Source organism: Myripristis murdjan, chromosome 9 (assembly GCF_902150065.1).
Source record: "Myripristis murdjan chromosome 9, fMyrMur1.1, whole genome shotgun sequence".
Taxonomy (NCBI): domain Eukaryota; kingdom Metazoa; phylum Chordata; class Actinopteri; order Holocentriformes; family Holocentridae; genus Myripristis; species Myripristis murdjan.
In genome coordinates, this window is record NC_043988.1 from 17,227,441 (window position 1) to 17,242,645 (window position 15,205).

Consider the following 15,205-nt stretch of genomic DNA (forward strand, 5'->3'; position numbering starts at 1 on the left):
AGGTCATCCAGTTACAGGGCACCGCGTTGGTAATGAAGAAATTTGCATGATTTTTTTCCCTCCTGAGTTTTGTTTTGTTTATTTATTTGCTCCTCAAAACATGGTAATGTAGGCAGTAACAATTGCAGACACAGGTTAAAGTAGCCACACAATTTGTTATTTATTTTATTAACAAATACAAATGTTTCCAAACCAACTGGTAGGTTTATCCCCGACTGTTTTTCAGTTTCAGCCTCACACACTAAAGTTCATTTATTTTGGTGATCCGGTGAGGACATCGCTGTGCAGACTGCTACAGGTTTCAGTTCACAAGGCATTGAAAGTTGATCCTGTAAGTGATAGGGCATTCTCCTTTTGTCCTTATCATGGCACTCTACTTGTGAGTGAGCTCCTCTATTCTGTGACGGAGGTCTGTGAAGTCGAGCGAAGGGCCAGATTGGGGTTCCTGAAGGTACAGAGGAAGACTCCTGCAACACAGAAGGCATATAGCAGTTATGTCTTCTAAAATGACAACCTTATACCCCTGTCTTTTTATACAGCATCTGGAGACCGATTAGGGACTATAATGTTTAAGTGTTCATAAGTCACATATCCAGAACCCAAACCCCAGATGAGCAGCTAGGCCAGTGAACGTGACTGTAATGATGGAGTCTTACACTGATGACGATTCAGTGCTGAAGCTCCAGGTCTTTTCCCAGCAAGCTGCTGCCTCCCGTCTCCTCCCCAGCCTCCACAGTACCTCACCGCGCCACAGTCCTGCACCCACACACTCTGGGACAGCGTAAACAGCACAATGACAGGTATAAGCAAAGGACCATGCAAAAATAAGTACAGATTCTCCACAGTCCTATGGTGCATTCATGGCAATGGGCACAGTTCTTGCTTAGTTAACAAAATAGACTGTGGGTGTCAAAGGTAAAGTGTAGAGATTCAATGTTAGATTTTTTTTTCCAATAATTGCAAGAACATTGATGTCACTTTGAGTGGATAATTCTCAGTAAAAAGAGAAACAATTTCTTTTAAAAAATATATGTATTATTACATACTGTACACTATCATGAAGTGCCATGAGCTGCGCCCATATAGGGGAATGACATGCCTTCCCCTGACTGACCTCAACTTTCCTCTTTATAACCACACTGCTGCGGTGATAGTGCCAAGGTTAAAAATAAATACAAATTTCACATTCCATACATCATGAGGGTGCAGATTTGGTGTGCATACCTGGTAATGCCTGCAGGCTGAGCTGCAGGTCCCGAAGCGCTACTCTGAGTTGGTCTCTCTGGGTGAAGCTGATGCCTCTACCGGCTAGTGAAAGCCCCTTCAGCCTCTGGAGGGTAAAAAGGTTCATCCCCCGCCTGTCAGCCACGTCTGCACAGGTGGTCTGGGTTTGCAGATCTGTAACTGGACATAGACATAATAAGCTACATGAAATCCCCACCAGCCAACAACAAAGTCTGAAACAGTACTCACCTTTCTTTTTAACATGCACCTTCACGAGCAGGTTGATACACCTGTAACACAGAATGTGATCTCAGGTATTTGCAAACCATGGCAACACAATAAATGGTGAATGCATAGATAGCACATAAACAGATACAAATGGATACATTATTTAGGCAGAGAAGCCCGAAATGGACATAATAAAGAAATATATCTCAGGTGTTTCCCATAATCTAGTTATATGTTCTTTAGCATCTGACCTGGTGCTATTTCTTCACATCTGTTTGCCAATCAGGCTGGTAAAGGAGCTGAGGAAGCAAAACTTTTTATCCTCAATAAGAAGTACAAGCACCTGGAAAAGCCCAAGGCTCACGTCAAATTTTTATCTGCTGATTTCCCTCTGCTTTTAACAACATGCAGCCTCACCATTTTCGTTAAAAGATTAGCCTAAGACAAGCTTTTATGGATTTTAGAGCTTCTTACCAACAGGTTGCAGAATGTATTGGTGAATAGCAATAGATCCAGTACTACAGTCACTAGGCTCTCTGCAGGGCTGTGTCCTGCAGCCTCTGCTTTTTATTATGTACACACTGACAGCTGTAGAAGTTGAAAGAAGGCAGCTTCTTTGTCAGATTTTCAGATGACACTGCCCTGGAGTTAATCAATGACTTTAGACACAACAAGTATAATGCCAAAGCATGTACTGCTCATGGGGAGGATGTTGAGATTGTCAATTCTTACAGGTATCTGGGAACAGTGTTGGACCCCCAAATAAAGTGGGACATGAACACTGAATCTATTGTCAAGCATGGTCAACAAAGAATTCATCTTTTGAGTTAACTTAACTCCTTGTCAGCTGACAGAAACATTTTATGTCACTTTTTATCAATCTTTCATTGAGAGACTTTTAATATTTTGTTATTTCTCAGAGACAGGGACAGTCTAGACAATGCTGTTTAAGATTACTGGTGTCCAACAAAGAGACTTGAGCTCTTTTTGGGAGAAGATGGTGGTGAGGAAGGCAAGAGGTATATTGTGTACTGGCAAATGAATTCATATTCATGCCCATGGGGCACCAGTACACAATGGCCCCAAGAAAAACCAAACACTACTCCAAATCTCTCATCTCCTCTGCTGTAAAGCTACTTAACAAGCATTTTAAAATTTAATAGTTTATTTAAGGTCTCTCTACTTTATAACTATTTTTATTACTTAATTTATTTTATCTTAGGGAAAATGTGTCACTGAACCCCCAGACATATAACTACATTTCTGTGAGTTTTTGTATGTCTATGTTCTTTTACAGTCATGTAAGCTGTAATGAATTGTCCTTGCAGGGATAAATAAAGTCTGAATCTTAATCTCACTCTCAATCTTACAGTAATTTAGATTTATAGATTTCTTAAGCAAATATACTTTTATGTAAGATTTTTTAAACAATGTGTTATATATTCTGGTTTTTGCCTTTGTATGAAATTACTGTGTTTGCATATTTCAGTCTTTTGCAGATTACTATATACAGCATCATATGGGAAGTTATGTGATATATTTTGTCTCTCCCTCCCCTAGTGCTGCCATAGTCCCTAGTCTCTCTCAACACTGCCTGATGAGAACTACCAGAGGAATCGTGAAGTGTGCGCTTATGTGCCATCTATGCTTAACAAAAATGTTCACACTACACGTTCAAATAAAACATCTGGGGTGTCCTTATTTGTCTAATTTTGGGGTATGGTTGCATAGAGCTCAGTCCGAACACTGAATGACGGTGAAATACAGACAGTTACATCTCTCACACCTTGTGTAGTGTGTCACAGCTTCTTTCCAGTCCTTCAGGTGGGATTGGCAGTGGCCACAGAGGAGGTGGGCGGCCCCGACCCAGAGCAGCATCCCCAGCCTGTCTTGGTCTAAGCCTTGTTCTTCTGGACACAAAGCTCCAGTCTCAGTCTCACACTTGTCCTCCGGCTCCTCCAGAATCAGCTTCTCTGGCAGCAGCTCCGATGTCATGTTTATAACTTCTTCACAGAGCGTCATGCAGTCAGTGGGTCGTCTGGCCATAAGTAAGGCAGCACCAGCCTCCAGATAAAGCTCAGGTAACCCGGGCAGGGGAGGGGCTTCAGCATGCACCTGAACCAGAGATTTGCAGCAAACAAATGTAAATCAGCACAGAAAGAGATTTAATCCTCCCTGAGGCAAGTACATCAGAACTAATCACAAATGAGTTGATCATGTGAACAAAAATTTTACTAATCTATATTTGAACACAACTTCCTCATGAAAATAAACTCACTACATATGTCGGTATTGTCAGACTTCCTCTGTGTTGTTCTTCCGAGTGAAGAGCAGCCAGCAGGTCCAGATAATGTTCCACACCCTCTGACACTCTGCAGAAACAGTAAGCACATCCACTTCACTATGGTAACACACCGCAGTTTACACTGTGTGTTTTTCTCAACTCAGTCTACAATTTGTGACATTGAGAAGTGGCGCATATCAAGGAGAGCAGCAGATAGGAACAGAGTTGCACGCTGGTCTTCTCACTTTTCATGGAGAACACACTTCAGGGCCAGGGTGTGAAGAACACTGAGGGCAGAGGGGACTGATAACAAGTTGCTGAGGGATTGGCTGCTGAGAAGTAAGGATGGGGAGAGGGGATGGGCTCCAACCGGGTTAGGTTCTGTAGCCAGGGGAAGCATCAGAGTCTGTGGGACAGAGGAGAGGTTTCATGTTTCAGTATGTAGGCCCTAAATTACAAGGCCATGTGTCAGTGTCCAAAATCAACTTTCTACCTCACTTACCAAGGACTAATAAACTGAAGACAAATCACCAGCAAATAAAATTCTTACCAGCCAAAATAATTTACCCTTCAACCAACCAATTTTCAACAGTTTCATTTTCTCACTCATTCATAAACTGGAACAAGTTTATAATTCATTATGAAGTGCATAAGACTCAGTGTGATGGTAGCATTCAAATGTTACCATTTCAAAAAGTTACCAACCAGTTTGGCAGGTGACCTTTACTCATCTATTCGCCAAAGACAAATTTTAACAGCATTTTACAACTAGCTGGTTTTACTTTCAGACTTTGTATGCATATATTCAGTGTGTGCATGCGTGTTACCTACTGAGTGCAGAAGACGAAGGGCTTGTATCTCAGCCTGTGTGTTGCCCAGGTGTCTGTAGATCAGCACACTCTGGTACAGAGCATACACACAACGGGAGTCCATCTCCAATGCATTCCTGTAACACTGCAAAGCCATATGAGGACGGTCCTGGAGAACAATGCAAACACACATTCTCTCATTGTCATTCTATGCAAATATTTTAACCAGGATGTGCACACTAGTGTGTGACGCGTGTTCATTTTCTGTGTGTGTGTGTGTGTGTGTGTGTGTACACTTTCTCAGCCTGTGTACCATATGGGAGAGGCAGAAGCCTGAGAGGAGGTGGGTCTTTGCTAGCAGAGCTCTGGGAGCTGGCAGGGCAGAAGCTCTCTGGAGAACAGACAAGGCTTCTGAACTCCGACCCTCAGTCAACCTTTCTGCACCTGAACATGACAGACAACAAAATGAAACACAAGTAGTCTACAAGCAAATCACTGCACTGCAAAAACTCAAAATCTTACCAAGATTATTTGTCTTATTTCAAGTCAAAAATGTCTTATTACTAGTCAAAATATCTCATTACACTTAAAATAAGACATGATCACCTCAGAAGTAACTTGTTTTTAGATAACTGTCTCTTGTTTCAAGTGAAAATTTGTTTTAAACAAGTGAAAATTTGCTTGTTTCATTGGCAAAATTTGTTTCTTGTTTATAGCTAATTTTCACTTATTTCAAGTGAATTTTCACTTTTTCCACTGGCAAATTTTGCTAATGAAACAAGCAAATTTTCACCTGTTTCAAGTGAATTTTCACTTGAAACAAGTGAAAATTGTCTAAAAACAATTTACTTCTGAGGTGATCATGTCTTATTTTAAGTGTAATGAGATATTTTGACTAGAAATAAGACATTTTTGACTTGAAATAAGACAAATAATCTTGGTAAGATTTTGAGTTTTTGCAGTGAACAGACCTAGTGATAATCTCAGGTCTAAGGTCAAGCCCCATCAATATTCTCATCTGGTCATAGCAGATTGTGTTTGGTGTTTACTTGGTGCAGACCTTGCAAAATGACAGTGCAGATGTGCAACAGTTCATGAAGATTTCTTGGGTCCATCACCACCCGCTGAATTTCAGGAGGCTTCTTCATCTCCAAACTCCTCCTGTTATCCTCACCTCCGGCTGCTAGACTATCAGACAGAGAGGACAGCTCCTCCTGCATCAGAGAGGAAACCAGGAAAAAAACAACATTCAAGCCGTTAGTGATTACAGAAGCAATCGTGACCGTTTAAGTGATACACTGTAATGCAGAGGCTTTGTTTAATAAACAATGAATGCCTGTCAGATCTGTATTACGAGACTGCAAAATAACCCATAAGGAAAAGATTTTGTTCTGTGTGCCAACTCTTGGTGAATAAATGTGTAAATTCTAATCCTATTGATGCAAATCCGCTGGACGCTTGGATGGATGTTTGCATGTGCACTTACACACACATTCTATCTGGGTTTCAACATAAATCCATCACTTGATAGGGCCTGGTATGTAGCATATGCCACTGTAAATCTCACAAATACCCCCCTCATTTCTATTCACAGCGGTCATGCCAAGCCAGCGGCTCAGAAAGGGTACATCTAGAGATTATGTCAGATTAAGGAAACGTCAACTTGCCAGCAGGTCCTGTATGGTGTTCAGCCTGCAGGTGGACAGCCAGACAGCCCACTGCAGACACAGTAGGTGCACAATGCAGGACTTCAAAGCTGAGTTTCCCAGTGATTTGAGAACTGCTCTCCAAAACACAGGAGGGTCTGAAGCCACTGGGTTGTTCCCCGTCACCTCAAGAGCTGGTGTGAAAGAACAAGTTGGGGAGGAAGGTTGCAAAAGGTAGAATTAGGGACCCCATGGAGTCCTTGAGTATCATCAGCAAAATGAGATCTAGTTTCATTTCACAGTATTTTAATTCACACAAACTGCTAAAACGCATAAAATGTGTGAGAGATTACTTAAACATCATTTTCTTTCTTTTCTGGAACCCCAAGTCATCTTAGGGGTCCAGAGAAGATGAAAACAACTGATCTAGCTGAATAACACACAACTCCATGTATGACACTTTGTCTTGTGTTATCACAACATATGGTTTTGTCGTCATTTCATTGTGTACCTCTCTCCACAGCTTGTGTGAGGAGCAGCTCCACCTCTGAAAACTGAGTCTGAGCGAGAGAGAAAACACAGGCATTGTACACAACCGTCAGCTCCAACTGTGCATGATCCACCATGGCAGGGACACCTGCGAGAAAAGACACGGGGAAAGGAACGCATAATGCAAAAATGCAAGAGATGGAACTACCCAACTACGCAAAAATGAGCCCTTATATATTAGGGGCAATGCAGTACCTTGGATTTTTCTTAAAAGTTTGTGAAACTCAGCGGAACACCATCTCAGACTGCTCTGGCTCTGCTCTTGGTTCAAGACAGCTCCTCTTTCACGCTGCTGAAACGTTCAAGTAAGCGCAAATTGAGAGCGTAGACAGGGATAACATAGTATTGTCTTCACTTAAGTAATACTATACAATGCAATACAATACACTGCCATGTACTGTCCCGAGGACCCGAGGGAAAATCAGTTTACTTCAAGTTCAGGTTCAGTTTCATCTATAGCCGTTCATCATACACAACAGTGGAGACCACACCGTCAAGTTACGATTAACCATAAAGCATGAGCGGGTGTAACAGCTGCTAAATACACCTGCTCTGTTATTTTTCAACCTGGTCGACTGATGGTCATGAAAAGAGAACATATCACATGTATATCAGCTATTATCAACAGCATATAACGTTAGCAGGTAGCTCATATGTTCACAAATGTTACATGTTTAGGATGATTTTTCTTTTATTTAAGCTAACGTTAGCAAACGTCAGTCTTTGGAAAGCAAAGTTAACGGTCGAGCCTGAACTGGCCACAGACACATTTAGGCTACTCGCTCGCTGAGTCGACCTACCCTCCATTTGTTTACTAAGTCGTTGTTCTCTTGGATCCACTTATCTACCAAAGAAGCTGGCTCCTGCATCTTACAAGTCGTTTTTAGGTCGCTGTCATGTTAAAATCAGTGCTGCTTGCTGTTTGAACTTTCCCTCGTTAGCCGAAAGACAACAGGAAGTCAACATGACAAACACGCGAGTGATTTGGTCTCTACTGCCCCCTGTAGGACAAAATATGAACCTAGCTATATTTTAATAAACCAGTCAATCTACTAAATGTTCACCAGATGGCGCTGCGCATAAGAGAAGCTATGTTCTGGAAACTTCAATCACTGATAGTTAGTGTGAATTTCTTCCAGCTTACATCACCCGAGGTGCTATGGCTGTTTGTCTTTGTTAATTAGCTGAGCTGGAACGGTAGTCCTAAAAGGATCACACACACACGGCCACTACCTGAATTTATGTCAATTTGGTGCATGGTGTGATGACTGTCCAGCCCAATCTCATAAGTGCAGCATTTGCCACACTGCCATGATACCACACACACACACACACACACACACACACACACACACACACACACACACACACACACACACACACACACAAGGTCTAAAGCATGTTAATGCAATCCAAGACCTTAATTATGTTACAGCTGAGTCATCTTTGAGTCTGCCAGGACAGCCATTTTTCCAGTTGTCCTTCCCAAGGTGACTCCCTCTTTTTTCACTCTGCTCCTCTCCTCTCTTACCGTCCCTCCATCTCTTCCTCTATAGTCTGTCTCTTAGGAGGCCATATCATCTCATTTCCCATCCTTCCCCTACCCCCTACCCCCCAACCCTCCATGCTCTGGGTGTGTCAGCAACCTCCCCCTCCTGCTTTCTGTCATCATCTCACATCACAGAAAGCTCTAAATATAACACTTTGGAGAAAAAAAAACAAGGGATGCTCCTGGCCATTACCACTCCTCACTTTCCCCCCACACAGTCACAGCTGCATGCACACCCACCTGCCCACACACAGACACACACACAATTTTTTTTTCTTTTCGCAGCTTCCCTTATCTCTCATTCCCCTGTGACTGATGTCACTTTTTCTGCCATTCACCTCCACATTGATCCTGCTGTTTTCCATCTCTCTCTCTCTGTCTCTCTCTCTCTCTCTCCATCCATTCATCCATCCCTTCAACGGCAAGGTCATTCTGCCAGGAGCCAAGCCTCCCACCTCCATTCCTCCTGATCCTGTCAATGTCATTTTCATGGCATGGCGTCAAACTTTCATTCCACCCCAGAAGGTTTGGTTAGAGAAGTATCACTGTAATAAATCCAGCCATGCAAGAACCCTATAGCAAACTGTACTCCTCTTGCTGATAAAAATTTTACTGTTGTTGGTTGTTGGATGTCTAATCTATGCTATCCACTTGCTCTGGCAAGTAACCAGTCAATCTTTGGAGGCTCTATTCTGTTATAAAACTTTGGCTGGCAGCTGAGATTTTGAGAGTGGCAGCTAAATTTTGGGATTTAGCAGCTATTGTGACCTAATCATTGTAGTTATAGACCATCTTCAGCTAGTGATAAACCTAATAATTGGCCATGTTTGCAATATTTCTCGAGCAGAAGCCTCGAACACATGCGCAAAGTTTAAGCAAGGTCCTATCCATAGATTTCTAATTAATTCTGTTCTTGGTGACACAAACCTTGTAAGAACATGGATAATATCGAACATGGTATACACATCACCTGGCAGCTTGATTCTGCTGACTCCGCTCCATTATCTTCATACATAAAACATGAAACTAGTGGAGGAAGGGGATGTGAGGCATGATATTTCTGTCCTGTAAAAGCCCCTCCTCCCCCCTGAGACCATGAGATGCGATGTAAAAGATACTGGGACTGTAAGTCTATCTCACAAACACAGCCCATTGTGTTTAAACATATCTCTTACCTTAGAAGAAAGGTGAAAATGACTGTTTCACCTTTGAATAAGAATAAAGATGAAAGACACAAGTGAATAGGGTAGATTGATTATAGGAGCACAAACTAAAGCTTTGGCTCCCAGTCCCCTGGGCATCACTAGCTGACAACACACTAATCTAGAGTAAAAGGACAGGAGAATGGATGACACAGAGAAATGAATGTGCGCTACGCTGATCCATCCATTTTTGAACATGTGTCTCAAAGGGAAAGACGGCAGAACAATATACACAATTATTCCTGCTCCTATTTGACACTCAGAATAAACTCATTCACCCTGTGTGGGTGCTGGAGTTTCTCTCTCTCTCTCTCTCTCTCTGTGTGTGTGTGTGTGTGTGTGTGTGTGTGTGTGTGTATGATCAATAGGTGCTGTAGGTGCTGTTTAGAATTGGCCCCCTCAGAGCAGACATCTCCTCACATCAGCAGAGACACTCAGCTTATTGAACATCATGGCCGTATAATTAACATGTGTTATTTATTTATTTATTTATTTATTTATTAACACATCAAGCCTCGGGCTGCAACCACACCTGCACATCCAGGGCTGAATTCATACCACAGGAGATGAAAAGTGATGATCAAACTGTAAAATGGGTGCTACGCGGGGAACAAAAAAAAAAAAAAAAAAAAACTCCAAAATTGTGTGAGCCGTGTGTCACAGGGATTCTGTCAATGGGCCAGCAGGTGTGGGTCCCAGAGGGGCCTGGCGTGGATCTGCAAACTCACACTGCAGCAGTGGCTACAGAGCGCATCAGCAGAACAGAGCACACCCACAAGCCTCAGTTCACACACAGCACAGCACCAGACCTCGTCAAAAAACACATTCATTTGAATATGGCATTTAATAGGCTACATGAACTACAGTGATGGATGGTTTATCATGACAGGGCAATTAAAGAGCCAGCAGTGGACACTTACAAAGTAAAACTCCTCATATCCCAGTCATTCTAAATACATTTCATATTTTCCCACGTCTTTAAGCAGCACATGCAGCAAATAGATAAAACAGTAAAAAGTTAAAATGGTTGTAAAGCCTGTAATTCTTTCGTTGTATGATTCTGCTCTCCACATCTTATAGGCTTTGTCAACAAGGTGCGCTCTTCTGTTACACTGATGAGAGGGAATATATTCCGACGCAGGCAGAACTGATATCTCTTTAAATAGAGTGTGTCCTGGTGCTGACTAGTGAGTTTTCCCTCCCTCCTATATAAGCCCGGCGCTCCCCCTCCTGCTGCAGTCAGTTCTCCTCCGGCCAGCAAAGATGAGTTTCACGCTGGACCACCACTTCTACGGCTCGACCGCGTACCGCAAGGCTCGGCCGGCCTCCGTGTCCTCCAGCGGCTTCCACTCCCAGCGCCGCCGCACCACCTACAGCCAGCCCTCCTCCGTGGACAGCCTGGAGAGCTACAACGGAGACATGACGCGGAGGAACGAGAAGGAGATTCTCCAGACTCTTAACGACCGGTTCGCCGGCTACATCGACAAGGTGCGAAACCTGGAGCTGCACAATCGCAACCTGGAGGCAGAGGCGGCAGCGCTGCGGCAGAGCCAAGCCGGACGCGCCTCGGTCGGGGAGCATTACGAGCGCGAGCTGGGCGACCTGAGGGGTCTCCTGCAGCAGCTGACCGGGGAGAAGGCGCGAGCCACCTTGGAGCACGAGCACCTGGAGGAGGACATCCAGCACCTGCGAGCGAGGCTGGAGGATGAGGCGCGGAACCGGGAGGAGCTGGAGGCCGCCGCGCGCGCCATGAACAAGTACGTAGAGGAGTGCGGGCTCGCACGGCTGGAGCTGGACAAGAAGTTACGCGCTCTCGAAGAGGAGGCCGGCTTTCTGAAGAAGAACCACGAGGAAGAGGTGGCGGAGCTCCTCGCCCAGATTGAGGGCGCGCAGGTGAGCTTCGAGGTGCGGGACTCGCTCAAGGCGGACGTCACCAGCGCACTGCGAGAGATCCGCGCGCAGCTGGAAAGTCACTCATCCAAGACTGCAACGCATGCCGAGGAGTGGTTCAAAGGTAAGTGAGCAGAAAGAGTGAGCCCGTTTTGGTTTTTACACTGCTATCCGTCTCTCCTGGCAATGCACGAAGTTGAAGCGCATGCAAGGTCTCTGTCCACGGTGCTGAGCCTTAAAGTTTCCCTTATTCCTCTGGTTTTCGTTTATATTTAGCTACTTCTGCTGTCTCTATTAAAGGCACTTACAGCGAACAGCAGTTCAATGCTTTGTGCAAAAGCATTTATACATGACGTAGTGTTGCTGGGGGGATCAAAAGAGCGACTTTTTTGTTAAGGGACCCTAACCACCAGGCAACCAACCAGCCACAGATTGCTGAAACTTTCTAAATTAATATATCCTGCGGGTTCTGTTAATAATTTTACTAAATTGCTGAAAAGAAAGGTTAAGAATAAGTCCTTCGTTCTAGGGGTGTGTCTTTCCACAGATGCAGGATTGGGGCAGGCTGATCTTTTTTTTTTTTTTTTTTTTTTTTTTCAGTCAAGACACTGCAGGGGTGAGATGGCACATAGAGAGTAGAGTTTGATTAATTAGCGCTCCCGCCGTGGGTAACAGTGGGTGTGTTCTTCCCTGTGCCCTGTGTACACCCTGTTTGGGTCTGTGTGTAGTGTTGAGCGATCTTACCTCGCCCTCAACCTCTACAAATAGGAAAGAGACTTTTTCAAGGTCACAGCCCCTGGTAGACAGATAGATTACAAGCAGACAGACAGACAGACAGACAGACAGGCACAGACAGGCAGGCAGGCAATGTTCTGTTTGCCTTGTCTTTGAACAGTGATCCTCCCTGCTGTTGTGATGGAAGTTTACCCGAGACATGGAAGAATGCATAGAAATATGAGAAATATTCTGATCTGAGGCAAGGCATTCAAGTCACTGTGATAGCATTGTCCACAAAAAAGTCTGAGAAGTCTCCTTTTCAGTGTAATCTGTATGATAAGCATACCAAAGATGACTGCGGGAATCAGATTGCGTATGATGCTGCAGATGTTTGTGGCTCTAGAAAATATTCAAATGAGAACTCTGAAGGCCGAAGAGGGCGTCAAGTGAACAGCAGCGTAACTACACATCACAGGACTTCATGCTCAATATGACCTTTGCAGTACATTTAGATGCTGAGTTGATGTACATCAATTAAAGGTGTGTACAGAATGACCTTCCCGCTGTGCTGTCCAGCTGACTGCAGCAGTGAGGCTCATTCATGCTTGGAGGTGGGAGGGAGCTGAGTCAGACCACTGACTGACAGATGGACACTGTCAAGGTTACTCAGACTCTCAGTCGTGACTGGCTGCTCTCTGAGGCCTTCTGGAGAGACTATAGGTCAAGTCAAATGTCCTAGGACAAAAAATGTCCGTTATGCACGTCTTCGGACTAAATAACAATGTTGAATATGCAGACGCATGTCAAACTAGTTGTGTGTTGTTTTAGGCCTCGTTGGTGGCATGACAAAGCAAAATGTAATAACACAAGTGATACTCCCTATTGCCTCCTTAAAGGTGACCTATAAATCTTATATCTGCTTTTTGTTTGTGTCTTCAATCCCTGTAGCACGTATGGAGCGTCTGTCGGAGGCTGCAAGGACTAACCAGGATGCAATCCGTGGGACCCAGCAGGAGATAGCTGAATACCGCCGTCAACTCCAGAACCGCACCATTGAGCTGGAGACTCTTCGAGGAACCAAAGAGTCACTGGAGAGGCAACGCATGGAGAGTGAAGACAGGCACAATGGAGACCTCAACTCACTACAGGCAGGGCATCAGCATGGACACCCCCCTTTCTAACTATCTTCATCTCCTATACATTTTTCATAGGGAAGATATGAGATGTTAATTGTGCATGTACTCTCATTCCATCAACCTTACATATTAATCTTGTATGCTTGCATGATTTCATTTTGCAGGAGACCATCCATCAGTTGGACAGTGAGTTGAAAACTACCAAATGGGAGATGGCCAACCAGCTGAGAGACTACCAGGAGCTGCTGAATGTGAAGATGGCTCTAGATATAGAGATTGCTGCTTACAGGTTGGTCGTCGTCTAAAACCAGAGATATCATTTTACAGTTTATTTTCATAGTGTCAAAAATAATAACCGATGTCTTCATCAAGTGTATCTTTGTCTTCCAAACAGGAAGTTGCTGGAGGGTGAGGAGAATCGCTTTGTGTCAGGAGTAGGCCCCTATTCTTACCTCGAAGGAAGAGCCTCTGCCCACTTGAAGCTGAAGGGAGAGGAGATCTCAGATACAGTTATCCTGGAAGAGCAGACAGATGAGACCCAGGTGACAGAGGTGACAGAGGAGGCAGATGAGGAGGAAGAGGGAGAGAAAGAAGCAGAAGAAGAAGCAGGAGAGGAAGCAGAGGAGGGTGAGGAAAGCAAAGAAGAAGAGGGCAAGGAAGAAGGGGATGATAAGGAGGAAGAAGGTGAGGGTGAGGAAGAGAAGGCTGAGGAGAAGGCAGAGGATGAGAAGGAGGAGGATGAAAAGGCTGAGGAAGAAGAAGCTTCAAAGTCTCCTTCTAAAACCCCTCAACCTAAATCTCCTGCTGTTAAATCACCAGAATCAAAATCTCCACAAAAATCACCTGAATCTAAATCACCACCAGCTAAATCCCCAATGCCCAAATCACCCGCCAAGTCCCCTGCTGTCAAATCCCCTGCAGAAGATAAGTCAAAGTCACCTGCTTCCAAGTCTCCAGAATCAAAATCCCCAGCAGCCAAATCACCAACAGCAAAGTCACCTGCACCGAAGTCACCTGTTTCAAAATCCCCACCCAAATCCCCTGAATCTAAATCTCCCCCTCCCAAGTCACCACGCCCCAAAACCCCTGAGCCAAAGTCCCCAGTACCGGAAAAGGCCAAGCCCCCCGCTGCCAAAGACACCCCTAAAGAGGAGAAGAAAGAGGAGCAGCCTCAGCCTGCCAAGGAGGAAAAGAAGGAGAAGGAGCAACCTGCACCTGTGAAGGAGGAGAAGAAGCAGGAGCCCAAGGAGAAGGAGCCTGAGAGCAAAGCAGAGAAGACAGAGCCTGAGAGCAAAGCAGAGAAGACAGAGCCTGAGAGCAAAGCAGAGAAGACAGAGCCTGAGAGCAAAGCAGAGAAAGTAGAGCCTGATAGCAAAGCAGAGAAGGTAGAGCCTGAGAGCAAAGCAGAGAAGGCAGATAAACCTGACGTAAAGAAAGAGAGTAAAGCTGATGAAGCCTCAAAGAAGGATGACACTTCCAAACCTGCTGCACCTCCTGCTGCTCCCAGCAAACCTGCAGAAGAAAAGCCCGCCCCTAAACCCGAGCCCAAAGAGACCCCTGCCCCAGCCAAGGAGGAGAAACCTGCTCCTCCTAAATCAGAGAAGCCCCAGCCAGAGGAGAAACCTGTGCCTAAGGCAGAGCCTGAGAAAACAGAGAGCAAGAAAGAGGAGAAAGAGGAGAAAAAGGAGGATAAGAAGGAAGCAGCTGACACTAAGGAGGTGAAGGAGGCAGGAAAGATGGAGAAGGCAGAGAAATCTTCTGGCACTGAGGCTAAGGAGAGCAAGGAGGAGGAGAAGACCAAGAAGTGAGACTACTGCGCTGTGTTCCAAGGCTTAAGGAGAAAAGGTGGAGGTCGAGATGCCAAAGAACTGTGGGAATGAGGGGAAAGGAGAGGGAGGGAGGGGAGGGCAAAGGGTGACACAGAGGGGCTAGAGGGGAGGGCTGTTTGGCCAGGCGCTTGAGCAGTGAGTG

The 15,205-nt window shown here is 44.7% G+C and overlaps 2 protein-coding genes across 3 annotated transcripts; one reads left to right on the forward strand and one right to left on the reverse strand.

Annotated features, from left to right (window-relative positions):
• Positions 1-135: 135 nt before the first annotated feature.
• fancg (FA complementation group G) lies at positions 136-7,724 on the reverse strand. Of its 2 annotated transcripts, none has more exons than XM_030059246.1 (14): positions 7,541-7,724; positions 6,936-7,032; positions 6,703-6,828; positions 6,213-6,385; positions 5,606-5,759; positions 4,859-4,989; positions 4,568-4,714; positions 3,982-4,142; positions 3,731-3,824; positions 3,239-3,567; positions 1,474-1,514; positions 1,225-1,398; positions 657-771; positions 136-467 (listed from the first exon to the last, which is right to left on the reverse strand). In XM_030059246.1, the coding sequence occupies exons 1-14, from the start codon at positions 7,607-7,609 to the stop codon at positions 374-376; spliced, it is 1,905 nt and encodes a 634-aa protein (XP_029915106.1). In that variant the 5' UTR covers positions 7,610-7,724; the 3' UTR covers positions 136-373. The 2 variants fall into 2 exon arrangements, with proteins under 2 accessions (XP_029915106.1, XP_029915105.1); XM_030059245.1 differs by having other exon boundaries at positions 1,225-1,404; positions 7,541-7,723.
• A 3,030-nt stretch (positions 7,725-10,754) lies between these two features.
• LOC115365225 (neurofilament medium polypeptide-like) lies at positions 10,755-15,109 on the forward strand. Its single transcript, XM_030060112.1, has 5 exons — positions 10,755-11,505; positions 13,047-13,246; positions 13,399-13,523; positions 13,629-14,502; positions 14,632-15,109. Exons 1-5 carry the CDS (start codon positions 10,755-10,757, stop codon positions 15,040-15,042), a joined length of 2,361 nt encoding a protein of 786 aa, XP_029915972.1. The 3' UTR covers positions 15,043-15,109.
• Positions 15,110-15,205: the final 96 nt, after the last annotated feature.

Excerpts from the sequence above, each read along its gene's own strand:
- LOC115365225 (XM_030060112.1), top strand. The coding sequence starts at position 10,755 with ATGAGTTTCACGCTGGACCACCACTTCTACGGCTCGACCGCGTACCGC. Across the intron at positions 13,247-13,398 it reads GAGACCTCAACTCACTACAG|GAGACCATCCATCAGTTGGA; the intron begins GCAGGGCATCAG and ends TTCATTTTGCAG. Across the intron at positions 13,524-13,628 it reads ATAGAGATTGCTGCTTACAG|GAAGTTGCTGGAGGGTGAGG; the intron begins GTTGGTCGTCGT and ends TCTTCCAAACAG.
- fancg (XM_030059245.1), bottom strand. The coding sequence starts at position 7,609 with ATGCAGGAGCCAGCTTCTTTGGTAGATAAGTGGATCCAAGAGAACAAC. Across the intron at positions 1,405-1,473 it reads GGTGCATGTTAAAAAGAAAG|TTACAGATCTGCAAACCCAG; the intron begins GTGAGTACTGTT and ends GTCTATGTCCAG. Across the intron at positions 772-1,224 it reads CAGCCTGCAGGCATTACCAG|AGTGTGTGGGTGCAGGACTG; the intron begins GTATGCACACCA and ends ACGCTGTCCCAG.